At 46.5% G+C, this 23,631-nt stretch overlaps 2 protein-coding genes across 3 annotated transcripts; one reads left to right on the plus strand and one right to left on the minus strand.

Annotated features, from left to right (window-relative positions):
• Nucleotides 1-34: 34 nt before the first annotated feature.
• Nucleotides 35-8,782, minus strand: lpcat3 (lysophosphatidylcholine acyltransferase 3). 2 transcript variants are annotated; one of them, XM_049025818.1, is made up of 15 exons: nucleotides 8,732-8,782; nucleotides 8,097-8,155; nucleotides 7,737-8,004; nucleotides 6,824-6,931; nucleotides 6,196-6,302; nucleotides 5,898-5,991; nucleotides 5,649-5,686; nucleotides 4,720-4,898; nucleotides 3,809-3,917; nucleotides 3,614-3,700; nucleotides 3,329-3,495; nucleotides 3,011-3,158; nucleotides 1,510-1,665; nucleotides 1,257-1,384; nucleotides 35-1,106 (listed from the first exon to the last, which is right to left on the minus strand). In XM_049025818.1, exons 3-14 carry the CDS (start codon nucleotides 7,819-7,821, stop codon nucleotides 1,265-1,267), a joined length of 1,398 nt encoding a protein of 465 aa, XP_048881775.1. In that variant the 5' UTR covers nucleotides 7,822-8,004; nucleotides 8,097-8,155; nucleotides 8,732-8,782; the 3' UTR covers nucleotides 35-1,106; nucleotides 1,257-1,264. The 2 variants fall into 2 exon arrangements, with proteins under 2 accessions (XP_048881775.1, XP_048881776.1); XM_049025819.1 differs by lacking the exon at nucleotides 8,097-8,155 and having other exon boundaries at nucleotides 8,732-8,747.
• Nucleotides 8,783-8,879: 97 nt separating this feature from the next.
• Nucleotides 8,880-13,990, plus strand: tpi1b (triosephosphate isomerase 1b). The gene is made up of 7 exons (XM_049025820.1): nucleotides 8,880-9,108; nucleotides 10,455-10,578; nucleotides 10,663-10,747; nucleotides 10,833-10,965; nucleotides 11,248-11,333; nucleotides 11,511-11,598; nucleotides 13,454-13,990. Exons 1-7 carry the CDS (start codon nucleotides 8,997-8,999, stop codon nucleotides 13,570-13,572), a joined length of 747 nt encoding a protein of 248 aa, XP_048881777.1. The 5' UTR covers nucleotides 8,880-8,996; the 3' UTR covers nucleotides 13,573-13,990.
• Nucleotides 13,991-23,631: the final 9,641 nt, after the last annotated feature.

A 23,631-nucleotide genomic window follows, 5' to 3' on the forward strand; every position in this document is an offset into this window, starting at 1 on the left:
CGCAGGTACACCCAGAACCAGAAGGGCACAGGCATCGATTTTAAAAATCCAGCATTTTAATGAACATTACAAAAGTCTGTTTAAAACGGTGTTCTTTATACATTTTGGTAGCAGTAAGGCAAAAGTAGTTCTCCAGAATAATAATCAACACATCAATAATCACCACAAGTATATAAATATTATCAAAATACTATCATCGTTACAGTGAGTTACAGTCCTCCACCTTTTGAGCATATAGGTAAGAGGGGTCCCAGCTCACTAGTTATGGATGGATGGCACTATTATACTTCCATTCGATAACAATGTGGTGTTTTTTCCTTTCCCGTATTTCTCGTTCAATCATAGGCAGCCCAAAGGAGATTAACGGAGGGAGGGAAGGCAAAGAACTAGAAGGCCGAGAAAATGAGGACAGACAGAAACAGTACCGAACCGAACTTCCAAAGCATTTCAACCACCATAACCGTTAAAACATTCATTTATAATATTCAAGGCATTTTTTAAATCACATGTATACTGTAATACAGTGCAGCGTGCTGTAGTGTTTTCGGCAGTAATTTCGCGAACGGCTTCATCTGCATGGTCTTTGACGTCAGCGTCAATTTTCCCACACATACTTTTTTTTTGAACTCGTAGAAACCAACTGTATTGTGCATCGGGTGAGAGCCTCCTTGGGTTTTACTTAACCCGAACGAACCCGAGGTTAACTTAAAAAAAACAACAACAAAAAACAGCATTAATCTGTAAATCACATGCGCCCCTGTCAACACAACTTTCAGCCTCAGCATTTCAGTAAACCTCTTTAATTGACATTCAGGATCTGCATTTTAGTAAACCTCCCCCTCACTAAACTCGATGGATTTATAGTTATAAAGTGGAACAATGGACACTTAAATGACAACTTCTTGCCCCCCCCCCCACGCAAAAAAAAAAATCTGCCCCTCATTTAATCACTTCTCCCATTCTCATCCACCCAAAACAAAATATATAGAAACAAAATTTGTACACATAAATATTACTAAAGGCATTAAAATATGTTCTGATCTTTTCATCTTTAAAAGTCACAGTTCCCTTCAGGTGAACTCAGACCAAAAGTCCAAACTTGAGACCTAAAAACAGAGAAACAAGTGGGGGAAAAAAAAAAAAAAATTTTATACTACATCAAGATCAGGCACAGAATGTAGATGAAGACAGAAAAATCAGTCAGAACCACAGATTCCAGGCAATTTAAGTGCAAGAAATTATTGCTGGGAACGTACCTTTATATCTATGCATCTTTTTTCACATCCTCGGCTTTCCGAGGCACCAAGCCCTTGCGGAGGGATGGCAGGATGAGATAGATGGTGAAGAAGAAGACATGACCACAGAAATAGACAGACGAATACACCTGAAAGACACGATCAAAGCATGTCGAAATGAAAACTTTCTCACGGCCAAAGACAGTTCTGAAGTCGCTCAGAGCCAGCCTGCTTTTAAAGGGATGTGCATTTAAAGGGGCGGCCTCGCTAATACCTTGAGCCACTTGTCGTAAGTGAAGAGACAGAAGGGAACGAGGGGATATGCCATGAAGAGCCAGTGCAGGAACTGCTGGATGCCGTAGATGAGGGGGTAGAGAGGGCTGGTGGCAAGTCGCATCAGCAGTGGACTGTCTCTGACCACAGTGATGACCTGCAGCAGACAAACGTGGCCAGAGGAGCATGGCTTAGCGTCAGGGGCATCGGCTTACGGTTATCCGGATCACGGTGGGATCCGACTCCCTGATTGCGTCTCCTGCCAGCTCAAGCTACTACTGCAAAAGGAGAAGTCATGCATCCATATCTCTGACTGCGATCTGCCACTTAATACATTATATTTCCATTATGTTTCTACAGCTTGAGATACAAGCTGTTCACAAAAGATTAAGGGGAGAGAAAAAAAAACAAACACTGAAATATCCTTACAGTGGACTGCTGCACTGCCTTACGCTCCCTCACTGCTAGATGAGGGATCTGAAAGCCCGCAGTGATGGCTGTAACCAGAACCAGCCACGGGTCACATGACACCAGGCCTTATCCCGCTCCCCGCTGGCTTCCGTTTAAGGTGAGGACAGACTTCACAATGAATCCTCTCACTTAAAAGCCTCAGAAAGGTCTGGCCCCCACTCATCTCACGACAAGCTGGAACAGGCTCTTTGACCGCAGGATGGGGGATCTTCTTTTAATTCCTAGATTAAATTCAACTTATTTTCATTCAGGGCTTCAGACAAGAGATCCACTGACTTGTAGACTGCGCTGCCAGCCAGGGAGCCGGACTGAATGCGGCCCGAAAACGCACCATTTTATCATGGCTTACTTCAGCCAGCAGGGCTGCTGCTAACATCCAAGTCGCTTCCAGTCACATTTCAATAATTGAACTGATCTCTTCATCCTTCTGCACCCAAGGTCATCACTGACTGTCTTGCGCGCTCAGAATATCAGAGATTTGGCCAGCGAATTGGCCTATGTGCCACACCAAAAAAAAATAAAAATCCCCCCCCCCCCCCCCCCCAAGTACTAAACATTTTGGAACTCCCCCCCCCCCACCCAGCCCCTGTCTTCTGGGTTTTTCCACAGTGACTCACATTCCATCCGGACATAATGTTGCGTAACACAGTGCCATCACCTTCAGAATCCCAAATCCACACACTGCTATGGTGCAATATGTCAGGACAGAACTAAAGTGTATATATATAAAACACACACACACATATATATATTGAGAATTTAGTGATCACTGTTGACACACCACAGCACACAGTGCACAACAACGAAATGTGTTCTCTGCATTTAACCCATATGTGACAATGTGACATAGCAGGGGGCAGCTAATTCATCGCCTGGGGAGCAGTGTTGGGGGGCGGTACCTTGCTCAGGGTACCTCAGTGGTGCCTTCCTGGTCAGGGATTCAAACCAGCAATCTTTCAATTATAAGTCTGCTTCCCTAACCACTGAGACACTACTGATGCGAGCAAAGCAGCGGCAGGACCGGCGCTTACCTTCCGCTCCACGTTGACGATGATGAACTCCAGGGAGAAGCAGACCAAGTAGCCAGAGTGGAGTCCATGCCAGACGGCCAGAAAGAGCAATGTCAGCAGCTGGGAGGCCATCTTGTTACCCAGGAACTTTAACCGCTTGAAAACATGCCTGTCAGATCATGTCAGGGTGAGGTGGGGGCAGGGTGGAGGGGGGGGGGGGGGGGGCGGATATCGTCAGCCTGATACGGATCAACCACATGCAGTGAAAAACACGTCGGGGAAAATAACAATTCTGATTGTAAAAAAATGGCTGCTTGTCAGAGAGGGTGAGATGCTGACCTGGCCACCCATGCATTGGTGTTGATGTTGAATGAGGCGATAGTGCCAGTGAAGAGGGGCGTGGTCTCGTAGTGCCACACCCTCATGTTGGCACAGGCATCCCATTGGTGCACGCCCTTCTCATCTTTTCCATTGTAGCCCAGCCCACTGAGGATACACACTCCTTCCTATTGGCCAAAGGAAACACCTCAGTAAATGTATATTTTTCCCCCTTCGAAATACCCAGGAAAAAAGCTGGGTGGGTTTCACAGGTCACCATGCAGAGGGTGTGCAGCGGATACTCACAGCAATAACCCAGCAGCTGACGTATTTGTACAGGGTGATTTTAGCCCAAAACAGCATGTACACACAGCGGAACCAGAAGGGCTGAGCCTGACACAGACAAAGAATCATTCGATAAGAACACCGCGTGCACTCTGCTCTGGCCGTGAATGCTGGCGACAGCCCGACTGGGGCGGCTCGCACCGCAGCACCGCTCACCTCATACTCCTCCGTGAGGAAGTAGCTGTCTGGGAAGTAGGGACCTCCCACAGTGAAAATCGTCAGGCAGACGAGACCCAAGAAGAAACGCTTCGTGGCCGGAAGCACACTGACCGAAGGATTGAAAAGGGAAATAAAATTTAGGAAAAAAAAAAAGATCCAACACTTGCTGAAGTCATTCATCATACAAATCTGCATGTGCAGGTCCCACCAGTATTACTGAGATACTGCAGAGACCCGTCCGACCCGCGCCCCCCCCCCCCCGACTGCATCGCGCAAGATAGACCAGACGCCAGCACCATGACCCACAATCCCCCCCCAGTGCGTTGTGCTGCTGTTACCATTCAACCCCCCAGGAGGAATCAGCAAAAGGTTGAAGCTCAGTCAGCTGGGTGGGACAGTGCCTCAAGAATCATTTCAGAATTATCCTAGCAACAGAAATCAGGCTAGAGGACGTCGGTCGCGGACACCTAAATTAAAATCGCACTGTGGTTCTGAACCGCGGCCACGATGTGTCTTAGATGGCTAAAAAAAACCAGACACTGGATAGGGGCCACTGTGGTCTGGGTCAGTTTGTTAGCGGGAGTTTGATTTCAGTCAAGCTGCCAAGAAGCACACGTGTGAGAGGAAGGCATGCAAAAAGGGGGACAAAGACTAATCCTTAACGAAAAAGCTGCAGAGCAAGAATAATGTGTTCAGACGGGTTAGATAAGCCTCCAACAGACGGATGAGGGTCTTTGCAGGGGAGGACAATTCGAGCCTTAGGATCCTTAAGTAAACAAAAAGCACAAGTGAGAGTTGTACGCAAAGCTCACAAAAACGGTTCGTTGTTCGGATAAGAGCCACTGACGTAAAAGCGGGCTGCGATCCCAGCACATCCTGGGTGCTGTGATTTGACGTGTGCCAATCACCTGCTGGGTGGCTGTCCAGGACAGTCAGTCAGCTCCCCGGAGACCAGCCTCTGGTAGCTGCGAAGTGTGAACTGCGGACCCACTAGGAAGCCACCGTAAAAGTAGGAGAAGCCACAGACCTCCAGGAGAGATGGGACGGCAGGCAGGGCGGAGCTCTGCTGCTCTGCGCTGAGCTGAGACTGGCAGGGGAGGGAGCGACAGCTGTCACAGTGCGGCCACGCCCACCGCATTCCCACTCATAAACACTTCAGCTGTTAGAATGATCCGAGAACATTGCAGCCAATCATGGTGCCGGGATTAGCCAACAAGCCGACCTCTGCCAGGCCTACTGAGAGTTATACAGCCGGCACGGAGCCGAAATGGTGCAAAGTCACAGACAGCTCAGGAACCAGTCATGTGGAGCGTTTCGGTGTTCAGAGACTGCACCAAGCGAGAACGCCGGCTTCTAACATCGTGCGACACATGGATGACCTCACGCTCCACAGAAAAGAAGCACAGTGCTAAGGGTTTAGAAGCAGGAACATTTGTTTATCAACTAACAGACTGGACGACAGAGTAGAGAAGAGCAGAGTAACAAGAAATGGGCAGAATATAGCACATCACATGCAAGACCAGTGACAGGATACATCCACAAATCACAGATACACTGCAGACTCTGTGTGCAACTTCACCAAAAAAGTCCCAAAGCAAAGACTAGCCTCCCCTTTAACCTAGAAATAAGTCTGTGTCCTACAGCTACAACAGTTGATCAGTTACCCGTCCTTCCAGTCACACACACACACATGCACACGCTTGAGTGAGCAGGAGAATGAGAAAAGAGCAAGAGTTAGGAAAGGGAGGGAAAGAAACAGATTACAAATCACAACAGCCAATCATTAACCGAACTGACGGGTGAACAGCCAATCGACGGACGGGACAGATCGACTCACTCGTTCTTTCCCACCGTCATAGTAATCGAATGATAAACCTGAAAGAGAAAAACAGTCCAATGATAACGTTCTTCGCAGGGCCCCCCCACCCCCAGACCCCCAAAATAAGGGCCTGAATGAGAACCTCACTCTTTATTGTTAAAACTGACAGAAAGGAACGGCAAACGGCAATCAAGAAGAGAGATGAGAGGAAAAAAAGTGAAATTACTGGAAAAAAAAACAAGAGTGTAGGAGGCAAGAGGAACATACCGATAAGCTTGAGTGTGAGCACACAGTGGGGCATGGTCCATTTGATATCATACTGATCTGTCGCTGTGTAGTAATATCCACACAGGAGGTAAGTCTGAGAAGAGAAGAGAAGAGAAGAGAGTGAAGAAAAGAGAAGAGGGGAGAGAGGTAGAGAGAGAGGAGCGATATACAGGAATGGGTCGGGCAAAGCACGAAATAAAAACACTGTGCTGATCCACAACTGGGGATGTTGGGATAAATCCTTCATTGAAGCTGCACCATAGCACTATGGGGGCAGAGAGAGAGAGTGTGACCTCACCATCTGAAATAGAAAGCTGCTCAAAACGGCTGTCACTGTCCTTCCCATCAGCCTCAGCAACAGGAACTGGACGACAACACAGACAGCGGAGTGATAAAGCTGAGAGCCTGAGAGAGGGGTAAAGAGACGGCGTCAGCGCACCAGAGTGCTGCCCGCGCCCTGGACACCACAGTACGCCCACAACGCACTGGCCGGGGAGGGGTGGGAACAAAGATGGCGAAAAGGGCAGAAGTGAGATGAAGACAGGCACACTCAGGGGTCACAGACCTGCTGTTAAATCCAAGGGCAGCCATAATGGAAACAGAAACGTTAAGTCAACGTTACCGTCATGCATGGCATTTGGGGTCTTTAGTCATCATACTTCCTGCACACATAAGGACCAACACCCTGTTTCCAGTCACCTTTCTGTTCAAATGCTAAACAGCAGGCGATCGACCAGACTCACAAGCCGTGGCACCGAAGTACCATTAACGTATATATTCATATACGCGTATAAAAGTTATGTATACACTCTTAATCTTTGCTGTGAAGAGATTTTGATCAGAAACTCAGTGACAAAAAAACTAGATAAGAGTGTAAATGCCAGCAGTGGTAGCATCCAGCTGTGCCTTGATGCCGTCCGTCTCACCGAAGTTGAAGGCCGCCAGAGCGAGACCCGACAGCGTGTGGAACAGGTGGACAGCGAAGGGGCGGCGGCGGAAGAAGCATCTCCGGTATATCAGGGCAAATGGGTAACCTGGGCAAGCAGAGAACAAGCAGCATTCATTTCCATAAGCGCAAACTGTTTAGCTCTACCGTTTCCTGAGCGCTAAAATTAGTTCCTCTAAGTCTATCTTGGACTGACAGCAGTGGGAGGGCATGTGTATTCGCCACAAACTGCCAGTGGTCAGAGTACATCATACTCACGAGGCTCAAAATAATTTCATTCATTTAAAACTACAGAAAAACGAACAATTAACGTTTATTAAAACTGACTCGCGGTATGTATGGCGGACACATGGCAATACCTGCAACGTGAGCCACTCTCAGGCTGCACGTCACTTTGAGAGTTTATTGAAAAGGTGCTCGTGTTAGGGCAAAGTCCGAGGTGATCACTTCTCCTCGCCCAGCGTCTAAAACGCGGAGATCGGCTGATGACCACATCCAGGGCACATCAGACATTTACCCAACGCCACACCCCATCAAAACGACACGTACGCTATGTATGTAATGGTCTTTGTCGGCAGCGACTCAGAAGAATGGCATAAACCATCACTTGAACTTGGTTTGTCAGCGGTTAAACATGGCAGCTATCATCTTCCCCATTGCTTTTTAGACTTCTATACATCAATGAAAGCGCGCATTCCGCTCAGCAAACGTGTCCCTTCGGCGCTGAAATCAACCCACATACTCAATATTTAGTACAGATGTATAGAAACGATTAACTATATCTGGCTATCGGGCAGCCTTATACAGAGTTGCACGTGTTTTTTTTTCCTCCATGCTTTGAATGGAGTTCGGAGGGTTGCCTGGGATGCCAGCATGGATCGGGTCCTTCTTACCGATTAGGACGGACAGGATCAACCTGACCGCCGGTTCTGAGGAGCCCAGCGATTCCGATAACTTCTCCATCCAGGGAGCCGCCATGTTTCGCGGGCCGGAAGTTCTCGGCTGCGGCGTTTCCGTGAAATGTGCACGCCGCGGACCATGCGACCCTCCTTTACCCGTCCTTTCGCTCACTCCATCTCCGTCTTCGTCCTACCCCTCCTGACAGCCTGCAGCTTTCACCCGATTTCGCAATATCTGATCTTATAAAGGATATAGCCCACTCTAAACGAAAAACACATAGCAATAGATAAGATACTGATGAGGTTACTTAAGTTTTCAGGAAGAAACTTGAATGAGATATATTATATACATACTGCTTGATATTTCGCCAGCAGTTTTTGCATTGCTATTTCTTGAAGTTTCCGATCAATATCTAGTGTTGATAAATGTGAAAACGTTATACATTGGTGAAACCTAAAGATTTTTCTTGGTTTCGGAAATATATCAAGCTTGTAGGTGGAATACTGAAAATACATTGGCAAATAGCTTTTCCGCCCCCTAGTGGTAAGCCTAGCAATCAACACAACTATATTAAAAACTTAGAAGCTGTTCGCAGCAGTCACATACTAACGACACTAATGTTAAAGAAATAAAATGTGATGTTTGACACATAAACAAAAAATGAAATCTTAAACGAAGTGCACACGATTTAAATGCACAGTGATTCCAGCAAGGTAAGAACCATCACTCAGATGACACATTCGGAAATCTGCGAAGCTATGCATTATTTAGAATGTGCATAACATAAATATATTCGCTAAAATTACATTTAAAATATGTATTCCCTTGCTACAAATGACTATTTTCGGGAAGTAAAATCAGCAGATTCATCGAGAGAATCCTTTTGCTCAACGTTTTTAAGACCGATTTTATTAAGAAAGTTTCTTATGTGAACTCTACTTGTGCGGTTATCATAGGTGTAAGGCGCCATTGGTACACACGCTCCTACCCAAGCGAGAATTCAGAAGATGGCTGCGAAATGAAGTTGCGTCGGATGTCACGTTGCCCCACCCATATCATACCACATAAGGAAGTAATGGTGGGCGTGCTTCGTATCGGCCAATGGAAGCCCAAAACGGCGGAGACGGAGGCAGGTCGTTCATATAAGCTGCGGTCTTGCAGTCAGCATCCGCTCTGTACTACGCTGGGTCACCGGGTACCGGCAAGTTTAACGTAAAACGCAGGCCGCATTTACCTTTAGTATCGTGTCAACCATGTCGCCGAGGAAATTCTTCGTTGGTGGAAACTGGAAGATGAATGGTGACAAGAAAAGCTTAGGCGAACTCATAAAAACCCTCAACACAGCCACACTTAACCCTGACACCGGTATGTAGAATATGTACAGCTTGATTCTGGTGATGGCGTATCTGATATGAATGCGGCCGATGTATAACGGGAAGTTGCATCTCCAACTGAGATGGCGTGTGTGTCTCGGATCACGTAGTGGACCGCGTATGACGTTCTTACGCTGTTATCGTAGGATACGCCACTCATGCTACTTCTCCGTATTCGAGCGTTTTCTCTTCGAACATTCATTGTATTTTATTGCATACTTCGACGGCCATAAATTATGGAGTGATATTGTGCATTGTTGCATTTTTTTTATTTTATTATTAGTTGAAGCCTCGATCTTCGAGATCGAAATTGTACGATCTTAACGGTGGCTGCATTTTTTTGCATCTCTAACCTAAATTCTGGAGATGTGTGTATTGCTTTTTCGGTTTTGACAGCTGCACACGATAAAAGTAGCGGCAGGAATTAGACATGGAGCGCAGGATTGAACTTTGACCGTTTATTTCGGTCCTGACTTTTCGTGGGTCCCTACCCAGCTGCCCGTAGGCGTTTGTGTGAGATCCGGCACAAACGTTGAATAACCTTCAGCGTTCGCATGTTTTGTATTGTAGATCGTAGCATTGTGTGGGGAATTGATTAAGTTTAGATTAAAACTTTTGTTTTGTTCTTTGGCCCTGGCTAAATGTAGCTTCTGTGGTGACATTTCCGTGTTGAACTCTCCCCTTTTTTGCCAAGGGAGCTGGATGAATGACCTTTACAGAGATGTCAAATGTACATGGTTTAATATAGACACACTTGACCCAAGACTCCGTTACATTGACAGTGTCAATCTGGCACAGGCCTGAAGTACAGTGTGGTACTGTAATCTTTTCAGGCATATTGTTGGATTCCTATGGGCAGCTGAATGGCTGCCATGATTCCTTTTTCTACCCCTCACAAAGCTATTCGGATTGTCATCCCCCAATCCATGTTACTACTGGTGCCGGTTGTATTTAAATGTACATGTAGTCGGAACAGTCGGTTATAGATTTTCTGTTGGATAGTACTCTGCTCTACCGTGTATGTTATTAAACTGATTTCTAAATCTGTTCCGTGTTATGTGTTCTAATTCTGCTCCAAAGCCAATGTGAAAGTAATGAAATTGCTTTATTCTGTATTTGTACTTCACTTGGATATTAAAGCCAGCTTTCTAACACTTGCATGTGCTCTTGGCCATCATTGGAGAATGTGGTTAATCAGAACTCTTAAGCACTGCCTGGTTACATTGGACATTGACATTAATATGTGTTTCTACATGTATTTCAGCATTGGAAATGTTAGTGGAGCTTGTAGACCTGGCACTGATGTGTGATCTCATGGTGTCTGTCTCATGTCTGTAGAAGTGGTCTGTGGTGCTCCGTCGATCTACCTTGACTTTGCTAGGTCAACGCTGGACTCAAAGATCGGTGTCGCCGCACAGAACTGCTACAAGGTTGCCAAGGGTGCCTTCACTGGGGAGATCAGGTGCGATGTCCGTACCGATCATTAATGTCTGTTGTTTAACCACTCAAGCCCCTAAACTCTGAGCTTCCCCTGTTTTGCTTTCAGCCCTGCGATGATTAAGGACTGTGGCGTGGAGTGGGTGATCTTGGGCCACTCCGAGAGACGCCATGTGTTTGGCGAAAGTGATGAGGTACGGACCACATGGGCGGCCTTTTTAACCTTGTACTGTAAGGGGCTTTTGGTTTATGCACTCTAATACTATTCATATCTTACAGCTGATTGGCCAGAAGGTGGCCCACGCGTTAGAGAGTGGCCTGGGTGTGATTGCTTGCATCGGCGAGAAACTGGATGAGAGAGAGGCTGGAATAACCGAGAAGGTCGTCTTTGCACAGACCAAGGTCATCGCAGGTACTGGAGGAAATGCTAATGGTTGCTCGGGTTTTATATGGCTCAGGCTATAGGGTTTTCAAACTGCCTCCTTGGACACTGAGACATTCTGCTGCAACTTGCCAGTTCGTTGCAATTTGAGGAGTATCGGACTTGAATATAAAGTGGTCCTGATCTTTTTGGAGCTCCAGGTAACGATGGTACTACTGACCCAGACTGTCAATAAAATGTTCACCCCCCCTCACCCCCTTCCTGCTGTTTTTAAGATTTTATTCTGACCTGTTAACCTCTAATGTGTTTTAGACAATGTTAAGGACTGGAGCAAAGTGGTCATTGCCTATGAACCAGTCTGGGCCATTGGAACCGGGAAAACTGCCTCACCACAACAGGTAAGCATGAGGCACATCTTTACTGTGAGATTTTATGCATGCTGTTATGCATATCAAAAAGTCATCTTGAGGTACGTAATCATGAAGATGTTTAGATTTGAATTGCTAGTGTCAGATTTTCAGCAGTCAATGGCTCCCTGACCTGCTCCTCTAACCTTCCCAATGCCTAATGCTCAGGCCCAGGAGGTCCACGAGAAGCTCAGGCAGTGGATGGCTACAAACATCTCTGAGGCTATGGCCAACTCTGTGAGGATCATCTATGGAGGTCAGCACGTGGCTCTCGTCCTGATGTTTTGGTTCTTCTGTATACTTGTCTCTAAGCCCCATTAGGCTTCACATTTGAAAGCATGTTGGAACACGGAATGTTCTAGCATGCCAGTGTGGGTGCATATCTTCATTGACAATTTAATATTGCAGAACGTTCCTCATGAGCATCGTAGTTTTGCTTAGTCAGCCGACCGGACTCTCTGAACTTGAGGAGCGTATTGTCATTTGGAAACGCAATTGCTGTAATACTGTCTTGTGAGTAGGACTTAGATTTTTGAAGATGCGCTGTAAAACCAGGTCTTATGCTATAGTTGGACGATTATGCTTCCAGCCCTTTAAGCATCTGAGTGATGTGGATTCTTTTGCCAGAAAACTTGTGTTCCTTTCAAATTGCAGCTAATACTATTGGCACACATTCAGACATGCTGTGACCAAGCTTCAGTCAGCTCCAGAATTATTGGTGTCCTTCATGAAAATGAGCTAAAATAAATATACAAAAAGATCTACACATGCAATACGTGATTTGTTGGTATTAATCAACTGGGTAAGTCTCATGCTTTCATTTTCAAACAGATTTTTGGAACAGAATAACATTTTCCTTTAGTAGCATTCATTTTTATTAAAAATGCAAATTCCAAAAACATTGGCACCCCAAATGTCGGTGTTTGGTAGAGCCTCCCCTGGTGAAAATGACAGCACTCTACCTCTTTCTCCAGTGTTTAACAAGGTTGGAGAGCACATGTGCAGGGATCTTGGATCACTCTTCCATGCAGAACATTTCCAACTCATGGAGATTCTTGGGTTTTCTCTTGTGAACTGTCCCCTAATATTGCGACCACAGATTCAGTTGGGTTCATGTCTGGAGACTCAGAAGGCTGTTACAATGTCTTAATTTCATGTTGCTGCAACCATTTCTTTATCAGTTTTGACGTGCTTTGGGTCGTTTGTCTTTTTGGAAGTCCCAACCATGGCCCGGTTTCAGCCTTCTGGCAGAGGCAACCAGATGTTGGGCTCAAATGATCTATTATTAAATTAAATCGAATATGCTGCTGATCTTAACAAGAACCACTGGACCACTGGCAGCAAAACAGCCCCAAAGCATCAAAGAACCAGCACCCTAATTTACCGTGGCTATGAGGTGCCATTCTTCGTATGAAGTTCCCTTTTTTTCGCCAAACGTGGTAAAGATGTGAGTGGCCAAAAACCTCAGTTTCTGTCTCATCTGATCAAACACACAATTCTAAGTATAACCCTAATGCTGCCAGGCAAAGCTTGATCTCAGGAAGGGCTTCTTGGAATTCATTTAAAAAGCTTTAAAAACCCACCAAGGTTCAGTTAAACACTGCAATTGATCTTTGGGCTCTGCTTTGCCTCTCAGGATCCTCTTCACTGTGCGTGAGGGTAATATGCAGGTAATATAATGGTCATAGACAACAAACTTCCTAGACACTAAAAGCAATATCAAAAAACATCCCCCCCCCCCCCTAAAGTTGCAGACTTCTTTTGTTTTATTTATAGTATTCTGGGTGCCAACAATTCTGCCACATGTATTTTTGACAGAGTAAACCATTCTGAAGATAAAACAACACTTCGGCAGGAATCGGATTTTATTCAATGAATAGTTAGCAATTTCTCCAAACATTGTATGAAAATTGGAATTGTATGTATTATCCATATTTATATTAATGTTTTTGCTCACTTTCTTGGGGGGTTGACCCCCACCAGACCCCTCAGTGCCTATCAGAGTAATTCTTTAATGAGTTAGTGGGGAGTTCAAACGGTAGCTCGAGCATCGTGGTCGTTTGAACCGTGATCATGCTGTGGCGTGTCGCTCACCCTTGATGCCGTTTCAGGTTCTGTCACCGGTGGCACCTGCAAAGAGCTGGCATCCCAGAAGGACGTGGACGGCTTCCTTGTAGGTGGAGCTTCCCTCAAGCCCGAGTTCGTCGACATCATCAACGCCCGTGCCTGAAGATCGGAAGATGCGGGACACCCAACGGTCCTGTCACATGACCACCTACCGCACTTAGTTGTCGTCCCACCCCACCCCCCACTCTAGACCAGTTACTCCCAGTGTTTTGTGTGATTTCTCCGTTTCTGTGGTGTGCTTTAAGGGACATACTGACACTGCTGCTCTAGGGTGTAGAAGTACAAGAACAAAATGTTCATATCGAGCACTGAAACGTCACGTGTAGGATGCACGTCAGGTGCAAACTTGCTGTACGCGTATGTCTTAATATTTTGGTGGATCTGTATGTTTCGTTAGCGTGACCCTCCCATGTACTAGTGCATGTCCCTCTATCCCACTGGCTGTGAGGGCTGTCCCCATGGCCAATGGTTAGTCGAGAACTACTTGAGAAACGGTTTTAATAAACGGTTAAGAGACTCAATTCTTGCCTAATTCATTTATGTGTTGTATTTAGGAAATGGCTAGCGAGTTGTGATGTAATCTATTTCTAAAATGCGTGACATACTTGATACAGGAATGTAACAGTGGTGTGAAGTATCTTAATTGACACAAAGCTCTCTGACTGAGCTTTCAATATCAGTCTTCCAGGGAAGGCAAACCTGGGGCCTGTAGCAGGGAGCACTGGGCACACGGCAGGTTCACCAGAACTGGATGTCAATCTGCTGCAGGGTACTTTTTAGAGCCACCCCAGTTCACCTGAGCTTGTGCGGTGGCTGTTAGAGACACGATGCAATACCTCAGTGCCCTAGGGCAGGAATCAAGCTTGCAACACAAAGTGTGAGGACACTAGCATATCGCCTGCCATGTTTGTGGACTGCAGCTGGAAGCTCACAAAGTATGGAACCTCCAGTCTTTGTGCACACAATCCAGAAGGGTGCTTTGAACACCCAGCCATGCAGATGTGAATGGGCCTCACCTCCTACCGAGTCACCAAAGGTGGGAATTCGTGCGAAAAGATCACCTCATTTAACAGAACATGTCAGCGTAAGGTTTGTAATGCAGGGAAACGTTATAATCTTTGTTTGCCTCTCTTGTTTGAGACGTGTAGCTATTTGATAATAGCTGAAGCATGACAAAAAGGTTTACTGTGCAGTTAAGATAGAATATCCATCCATCTTTGCTGTTTATCCTGGACTGAGGCCCCGGGCCTGAAGTCTATCCCAGGGCACATAAGGTGCAAGGAAGGGGTGAGGTGGTACAGCCTGGACAGGATTCCAGTCCAGCACAGGGAACACTGACATACTACAGGCAGTTAGAGACACTAGTTAGCCTGACTGCATGGCTTTGGACTGTAGGAGGCCACCAGAGTACCTGCAGGAAATCCACGTGATCCTCTAGAGCAGGTGTCATCAGCCAGTTTATGGGTACTGAGTCATACAAAGGGCTGCCAGTTTGAAACACCCTCCTAAACTTACCTAAACTTTATGTATAATAAACATGTTTTAAATGCCATGGGCATCATGTTGGTGACCCCTGCACTAGAGAATGGGATTCGATCCCTCAACCCTGGTGGTGCGAGGTAATAATTCAAGATCAAATATGTACAAAATTGGTGCAGTGGTTAGCACTGTTGCCTCACACCTCTGGGACCCAGGTTTGAGTCTCCGCCTGGGTCACATGTGTGCGGAGTTTGCATGTTCTCCCCATGTCGTCGTGGGGTTTCCTCCGGGTACTCCAGTTTCCCCCCACAGTCCAAAAACAATGGGCTAATTGGAGTTGCTAAATTGTGCCCTACGATGGGCTGGCCCCCCATCCTGGGTTGTTCCCTGCCTTGTGCCCATTGCTTCCGGAATAGGCTCCGGACCCCCTGCGACCCAGTAGGATAAGAGGTTTGGAAAATGTATGGATGTACAAAATTCCAAGGATTATGGAGTAATGTGCCCTGTTACATTTTAACCTTTATTTAGTTATTCCATTTCACTTATGTTCTTAACCTTTCATGATTATTTTCTGAAAAGTAACTTAAAAGCATATAAATTGTGTTATAACTCTTAGAATTTGGCAGTTTGGTGCAGTGCTGGGTAGTTGCTAACTACAATTAGTGACGCTACTAACTTTACTTTTCTCAGCAGCTTATCAGTAAAAACTTTTGTTTCTTTTTTCTTTTTTCTTTTTTTACAAATAGCGATGTGGCGTGGCAAAATGCTACATCGTTAAAAAGTACTACAAGTCGTCATTGATTTACGACTGGTCGACTTCACGACCATTCCGAGACCGTAGATATGTGACCGCGACTGCGTCATAATACCCCGACTGCCGGCAGCACGTGCGAGACAATCATTCATCTTGTGCTCAGGTTATTGTTCGCGGCGCCTGTCTACATTCCTATCCGTTTGTGTCGTAGCGGCTTAAATGGTGATATAAAGCTTATAACAATAATGAACTAAGGAAATGGTGATAAAAACACATTTTTTTCAACATCACGTCATGCAGTGTACTCTACATATGATAATTGTTGTATGGGAAATGAAGGACCGACTTGCTACCGTTTAGTCGGAACAGATCGCTGTCCTAAGTCGATTTTTGTTTTATAATGTACGTCCTTCTGATTAATACCTCATTACGACCTGTACTATTTATAAAGACGGTTATTTTAAGCTACCAGCTATTTCTGATTGGCGCTATTTGCTTGAAAACTCTGGGAATGGATGTTAAAGGGTTCGAAAATACTTAACGGCAAACAATATTTTAGAGACGTTTATTAAAATTCATGTTTTTTTTTGTTGCAACGTTTCTAATTGTCACACAACACCTTATGAAGTACTGTTGGCTTACACCAAACAAAGAAACTTTTTTGAGACCTTATTGTGATTTGACATGGAAAAAATAGATTTTCATATTACTTTTGACATCCTGTTTCACATATTTTAAATTAATTTGCTTTAAGAGTATTCTACAGCACAAATATTAAGTATTACTAGATGAAATAGATTTGATATAGTTAACTATTTTTTCTCTGTAGGTTGTGGTATAGCTATTATATTAAAACACTAGCTTGAATGTAGCTTAGTTACTTTTAATCATAAGCTTGAAAAGCTACCATTTTAAAGTAGTTTCCCTAACACTGCTAAATCCATAAAATGGGGACACGATGGCCAAACTGGTATCCACAAAGTCTGTTCATGTGTAGCTAATAGATTCAGGCCACGTTATTGCAGCCATTTTGCACGCAATGCTAACATGCTTGAACTGCAGACCCCTTTCATTACACAAACCCTTTCCTATTTCAGCAGGCCTGTCAATCTGAAACTCCTCAGTACTTACATCTGCTCGGGCCTCAGAGGGCCCTAGCAGGAGCCCCTAGTCAAAGTCAGAGAAGGCCAGCCTTAGCAGGCACAGAGACTGATCCCAGAAAAGGGGGCACTCGACTCAATGGGCCACAGCGGAGTAATTATCCACATGCCATTACGGTAAGAATGAGCTGCATACAGGTTGTTTATTAAAGGAGACTGGAAATAAAGGCACATCGGTTCCAGAAGCATCCTTACTTGTCAAGGTGTCTCTAATGCACTGCACATAATTAGAGGAGTATTTACAGATAGCTCGCATGGGACTCTGGGACCAAGGCTGGAGACCCCGCCATTATGAGGACTAGAAAACTCTTATGTTGCCATCTAGTGTTAGATTACGGAAATGCTCTGTCCAATAACACCAAAGGTCTTCCTGGTGTATCTAGCATGGGAGCTGAAGGTCATTTTCATGTATCCTCCATAAACATACAGTCCCCTTGGTGTAAATCTAGATCTTTATTTATAAGTGTGAGCTTAGTTATTGTTAACATGGCATTTCCAGGCCCATCCATCCATCTTCCAGCTCAGTTTGTGGACAGGCCCTCGGTGGGGCCCGGGGCAGAAGGCAGGGCTGCACCTTGGATGAGATGCCAGTATATCCAGGCAGTGTGACGTCACCGTTGAGCCACTGAGCAAAACTCTTAACCCCAGTTGCTCCAGGGGTTTGCTGAACCTGCTAAATAAGTAAATGTGAAATAGGTAGAAGGGTAAGACAAGGATAAATAAATCTGATTGCTAATGAGTGAAAAGTGTTACAGTTTAACACCTACCCAGCACTTACTTTAACCAAAAAAAAAGACTTTTAGTTTTTTTGCACTTACAGATTTTTCTAAAACTGAAATTTTCCTTATGGGGAGTGAAAAAATGTCCCCATAACATCAAAATATCAGGTTTTTATCACATGATGTAATTTTAATACATATGCCCAATCACTCACACAGACTATCACAGTTCATACATTTCTACCTTTGAGGGGGCTCTGCATTAATATCTATGGGCATAACCCCGGTGCTAACTCCGATGACGCTAACCCCTACCCAGCCCTAAGTTTTTTGATTGCAGTCATAGATTTTTAGAAAATCAAGGTTCACATCATATTATGCTCATTCACATTCGGTAACACACACACTCACTTACACACACACTAGCTCACACTGACTCATATGCACTCATACAAATTCATACCCACTCACATACACAGTCACGCACATACATTTACATGCACTCACACATGCACATTCACACATGCTCACACACTTGGCTCCACAATGTGGTCAATACAAACCTGCACACACTCACTAGCACACACTTGTACACTCCCAGACACTCTCACACATTCACACACACTTGCACACATTCATTCACACTCGCACATACTCATTAACATACTTGCCAACACGCACACCCGTGCACACACACACACACACACTTGTGCATAGGCACACACGCTCACTCACACACACTCTCATACTTTATGCACGCTGCAGCGTTGTTCTCTGGTGAGTCTGCTGCCTGACTCTGTAGGTGTTTTCGTTCTGCACTAAAGTAGCTGTTGTGTCAGAGGCAGGGGTCAGTTCTTGATTATATTCAGATGTTCGCTGTAACATCTCGGTGTGTGTGAATGTGCCTGCGTCTGCTGCAGTAAGGCAGATCTGTGCTGACCAAGTGACGCCCCCCCCCCACCTACCTACCTCCTGCAAAGACGCCAAAATAAAAAGAATGAAGCAACTCACAGTAAGAAGACACACACATATACTTCCTGCTGTCAAGGGGCATTATGGGGGCTAGTATCGGCTATAGGGGTGGATCAGAATCTAATGCATGATTACATCCTGGTATACCTAGATGATGCTGCCCTCACACACCCCTGCAAGCGCCCCCCCCCCCATCCATCTTACAGTCCCAGCTCAGCTGCAGGTCAGTCAGTCAGTGTGGGGGTCCAATCTGCATTCCAGATGCTGAGCTGCTCCCCCTCCCCCTCCCCAGGACCTTGAAGGATCTTAGAGTGTGTGCGGCGTACGTCTTGCCACTCCTGCTTTTAGATGGGGGGGGGTGGCACTGTGAGGCTTACGGCATGTGCCTTGCCACCATGTGCGTCCACAATCCCACCCCTTGGCCCGATTCTGCGCTGCTGGTCTGTCCTTCCTTCACCAAGCGTCACCGGAGGAACTCGTAGAGAGATCGCTTGAGCATTTGGAGACTAAAGCTGAGTGTTTATCCAGATGACACTTGCCTCTGCGGCCTCAGCCATCTCCCCTGTCCAGGGCCGGCTTGATGACCGCCATATTGTGGGCAGGGCTTGTCCAGCAGCCGCTGGACACCAGGCACAGGTAGACTCGGCTCTCACTGCACCAGCAGAGGCGCTGTTGTGTTGATGTTTTGTCGTGCTGTAATGCGGCTTTTTCTACTACCCTGCAGCTCCTGTCTTCCAGATGTGAATCAGATTCCTAGGTGTGGATGTATCGTCTGGGTGCCCTGATTCCCTCCCAGCATCTGAATATATACGATAAGTCATTCATGTGAAATTCTATCCAAGGTGTCAGCTACTTCCAGCCAATGCATCCTGGGACAGGTGTGAACTTGTGCTGGTTTTTCTGTATATCTCAGGCAGTTTCTTGAACATTATTGTTATGTATTATTTTCCTCACTGGTTTTAGACAAAAATATCTGCCAGATAAATACACAAACACATAGCTATCTTTATATGCATAACAATCTCACTGGACAGAGCCGTATACATCAAACTGGTAGCTATAGACCAAAACACCTTCCACTAATTTAAGTATTTTTGCACAGAACAAACATACTATCATAGTGTCAGTAAGCTATGGAAGTGCCCCCACACACACAGCGCAGAGATGAGTCACTCTCTTAATAAATTCGTATATCGTCTTGTTAAACAGTCCCTGCTTTCAGGGACGTTTATTAAGGTTCTTCTCTCTAATTGGTAATCTCTGTAATCGTCCGTCGGACAATCGTTTGCCGACGGTCCCCCGATCTGTCCCGAACACGAAAAAAGTCGGGGTCCGACATCAAGGAGACTTCCTATGGACGAATCCATTTCAGATTAAGCTTCATAATAACAGCTAGTATCTCTTAGGACGCTTTGGCAACAAAAAAGACACGAAGGAAACGACACAATGCACTCACTGTCAGCGGTCGCCCCGGGAACGCACTCGCCGTCTGCCTGAGCAGCACGTCCCGCAAGCTCCGGATCCGCTCCGGGATCATCAATTCGGGCTGCGCTTGGCTGCGGCATCCGCGCAGATTGTTTACTTTGGCTGCCTGCTGTGTTAAACAAACTTGTTACTTATAGAAAAAATGCCAGCAACGTGCTGAGAGCCTTACAGTCACCGACGGGCAGATCAGACGTTTCATTTCATAAAGACAAGACAGCAGAATCCTGTGTAATGTTGTAGTCCAGACAAAAAAAAACTCCCGGCAATTTACAGCGAATATAAGGACATTAAGTTCAGCTAATGAACAGCAATGAAACATAAATACCTCTCATATAAGAACAGAGGATAACATTCTCGATATAAATAATTATTATTACCTTTCATCATTGTATCTGGGTGGTAAAGTGATTTAGTACTTTTGTCTTACACAGCTAGTGTTGTGGGTTTGAATCGCCCCCCCGTGTGTGTGTGTGTGTGTGTGCGTGTGTGTGTGTGTGTGTGTCTTTTCCATGGTGTGCCTTGTGCTGCCCGATATCATGTCCAGGATGTCCAGAGTTTAGTAGAAGGATGGCTGTATAATAATTTAATCCCATTTTTATTTAGTTTTTTTTTTTAATAAGTATTGAGTCAAATATGGTAAAGGCAGCCACTTCCTGAAGTTAACAGGCCGGATTTTGGAAAACATGCTAACAGGGTGACAAGATCTTTCCCGCAAATATGCCCCAGGGATGCATTAGGTATTCTGCCCGGGAGGTAGCCGTCACAGCTGGCAGGAATTCACATAGTGACACCAACATCGGACAGCACTCAAAGGGTACTGCAGGCTCATTGCGGCCTAGCTGTTTGCGCTTGCTGCCTGCCTGTCTGTCTGTGCTTGCTGCCTGCTTGTCTGTCTGCGCTTGCTGCCTGCCTGTCTGCCAGTCTGCGCTTGCTGGCTGCCTGTCTGTCAGTCTGCGCTTGTTGTCTGCCTGTCTGTCTGCGGTTGCTGCCTATCTGTCAGTCTGCGCTTGCTTTCTGCCTGTCTGTCAGTCTGCGCTTGCTGTCTGCCTGTCTATCTGCGCTTGCTGTCTGCCTGCCTGTCTGCGCTTGCTGCCTGCCTGTCTGTCAGTCTGCACTTGCTGTCTGCCTGTCTGTCTGCGCTTGCTGCCTGCCTGACTGTCTGTGCTTGCTGCCTGCGCTTGCTGTCTGCCTGTCTGTCTGTGCTTGCTGTCTGTCTGTCAGTCTGCGCTTGCTGTTGGCCTGTCTGTCTGCGCTTGCTGCCTGTCTGTCAGTCTGCGCTTGCTGTCTGCCAGTCTGAGATTTTTAAACATTCAGACTTGTGTAGGTTTCACACATAAAGGGCAAATGCCAGCTCACCGGTCAGTACCCACGCTGTATGCTTTTCAGATACTCTGTCATTCATCAACGGAATAATCTGGAAAAATCTTCTTTCAGAAGACTTCATAAAAATGGCAAGAAAGCCTGCTTATCTGTCTGTTGATGAGGGAAGTGAATATTCTGCTGTCCGCACTAGAGCAGAAAGAGCAGGAAAATGAGCAGGTAAACAGCCAGGGGGCTGCTGTTGGTTTCGATTATGCTGTTCCACATCAGCAAGGTGTGACGCGAGATATGTGATCTCTCTGGGGGACTTTGGCAGGCATGTTTGTTCTCTTCGGCTTACGGTAGCCGTCGCGTAACAGGTGATCAGACTGGCGTCCCATTCGGAGGCGTCCCCTCTGCCGCTTCTGGACATCACACAGCACCCAGCGTATTACGGGTGCTATAAATACATGCTTTCCTAATAGCAAGATGTTCCTTCTGTCCCGGTGCGTGCTGGAACTCTGCAATTATGCCTTCTGCTCATCCCATGTGTCCCCAATTAGCTGCGCTCTCCCAGCAGTGTCTGGGCTGGCATTAAGGGCCCTCTGGAGAGGCGCGAGGCGCTTGTCTCTGTGTGTGCATGTCGTGTGTGTGTGTGTGTGTGTGTGTGTGTGTGTGTGTGTGTGATTCAGGAGGGAGCCTCCAGGGGGTGATATCACATCACCATTTATAATGGTCTCATTATACCTATCAGCCCGAAGGAGGCTGAAGCACTAATGACAATGAAACATTTGGTTTTATCGGCAGGTCAGAGCACTGGGGTTACTGAGGGTCTTCAGGGGTCTATGTCGGCACAGCGGCGACTCATTGTTTGTAGGGAGGCCCCCCCCTCGTCTCGATCTCCTTGGAGCGAAGCAGAAGGGTCCCGCTAGCTCTGAGGTTTCCTTCGCTGTTTTTTTTTTGGTTGGGAGCTCACTCTGTAGCTGGTGGTGTTTATGTCAGGGCTGGTGTCATGCTGGGGTGGGGGGGGGGCACACTGCTGCCCACTGATACATGGCAGCTCGCATCCTTTGATTATGGTCTTACGGGAGGTGGGTACCCAGGGAATATCGAGGGATGGAGGGTTGCGGAATGGTTTGTGTACTGGGAGGGTTTCCCATGCAGAAGCATGCAGGTGAATCGCTGCCTGGACTGACAGCCTGTCTGGGGTTTGTCCTGCACTGCATCGGTCAGTTATGGAAAATGGATGGAGGGATGGGTGAAGGGATGGATGGATGGACAGATGGATAGAAGAGACCAATGATCCAAATGCACCTTAATAGAATTAAGTGTGTAAGAGATCACATTGTGTGCGTGCTACACAGTCCTGCTGAATGTGGAGCAATTAGTGCTATTTGGGTCATGGGGGGGGGGGGGGGGGGGTCACAGAGCCTGGGCTCACAGATGCATTTGAGTCGACCGGTAACGGCAACCTAAAATCTCACTTAATGGTGACCTTTGTACACGTGTGAGAAGATAAATCGCTGCTTGAACAAACAGATGCAGGGAACAGTGTGAACTCCACTTAAAATGATGAATTAGAGCTGAGCAGCCCGGCAACGTGCAGCATCGCTGGGCTTATGGTGGCTCGATGGCCAAGACAAAGGCGTCAGTGTGTGTGTGACGACTGTGCTCCATCCGGACACACCCAGCCAATCTGCATATAAAGCTGCCCGTAATTCCAGCTTTGTCAATTATCTTTTTATAATTAAATGACCGGGTTTAATTTGTAGATCCGCATATTACAGCTTAATTTGACATAAGCTCTGTAATGTGGCTGGCGGTGAACCTGTAGAGCTCTGCTGAAGGTGTGTGTTCTCGGAGGGGGCAGAACAGATTGGCAGCTTTCTGCACACGGAAAGCATGAACTCCTGTGTCCATGGCGACGCCCTCTGATCGTCTGTGGCGGTCCCCACAGCGCCCCCCCCCCCCACCTGAGGCGGGGGTCAGTACGGGTCAGCTTTTTCACAAGTCATCCGCGTCGGACGAGCTGCACTCCTGCGCTCCAGGGCCGAGGCCATCAGGCCTACCCGACCTGCGTAGCTTTAGCATATTTTTTGCGCATTTAGCCTTTTTCTGCATTACTGCTTTTGCTCCAGGCTAGAAATGCAGCGTAACCCAGTCGCTGCTCCTGGCGCTCTCCTCCCGGAGCGGCTTTCTTTTCCCCGCCGCCCCGGGCGCTTCGCCGATGCATGCGAACCCTGACGATGATTTCAGATTTATGACCTTATTTTTAGCACGTTAGCGCATAGGAC

Source organism: Brienomyrus brachyistius, chromosome 9, assembly GCF_023856365.1.
Source record: "Brienomyrus brachyistius isolate T26 chromosome 9, BBRACH_0.4, whole genome shotgun sequence".
NCBI lineage: Eukaryota > Metazoa > Chordata > Actinopteri > Osteoglossiformes > Mormyridae > Brienomyrus > Brienomyrus brachyistius.

Excerpts from the sequence above, each read along its gene's own strand:
- tpi1b (XM_049025820.1), top strand. The coding sequence starts at position 8,997 with ATGTCGCCGAGGAAATTCTTCGTTGGTGGAAACTGGAAGATGAATGGT. Across the intron at positions 9,109-10,454 it reads CACACTTAACCCTGACACCG|AAGTGGTCTGTGGTGCTCCG; the intron begins GTATGTAGAATA and ends TCATGTCTGTAG. Across the intron at positions 11,334-11,510 it reads AAACTGCCTCACCACAACAG|GCCCAGGAGGTCCACGAGAA; the intron begins GTAAGCATGAGG and ends CCTAATGCTCAG.
- lpcat3 (XM_049025818.1), bottom strand. The coding sequence starts at position 7,821 with ATGGCGGCTCCCTGGATGGAGAAGTTATCGGAATCGCTGGGCTCCTCA. Across the intron at positions 6,303-6,823 it reads TCTGGCGGCCTTCAACTTCG|GCTCTCAGCTTTATCACTCC; the intron begins GTGAGACGGACG and ends CCCCTCTCTCAG. Across the intron at positions 3,701-3,808 it reads TCCTCACGGAGGAGTATGAG|GCTCAGCCCTTCTGGTTCCG; the intron begins GTGAGCGGTGCT and ends TGTCTGTGTCAG.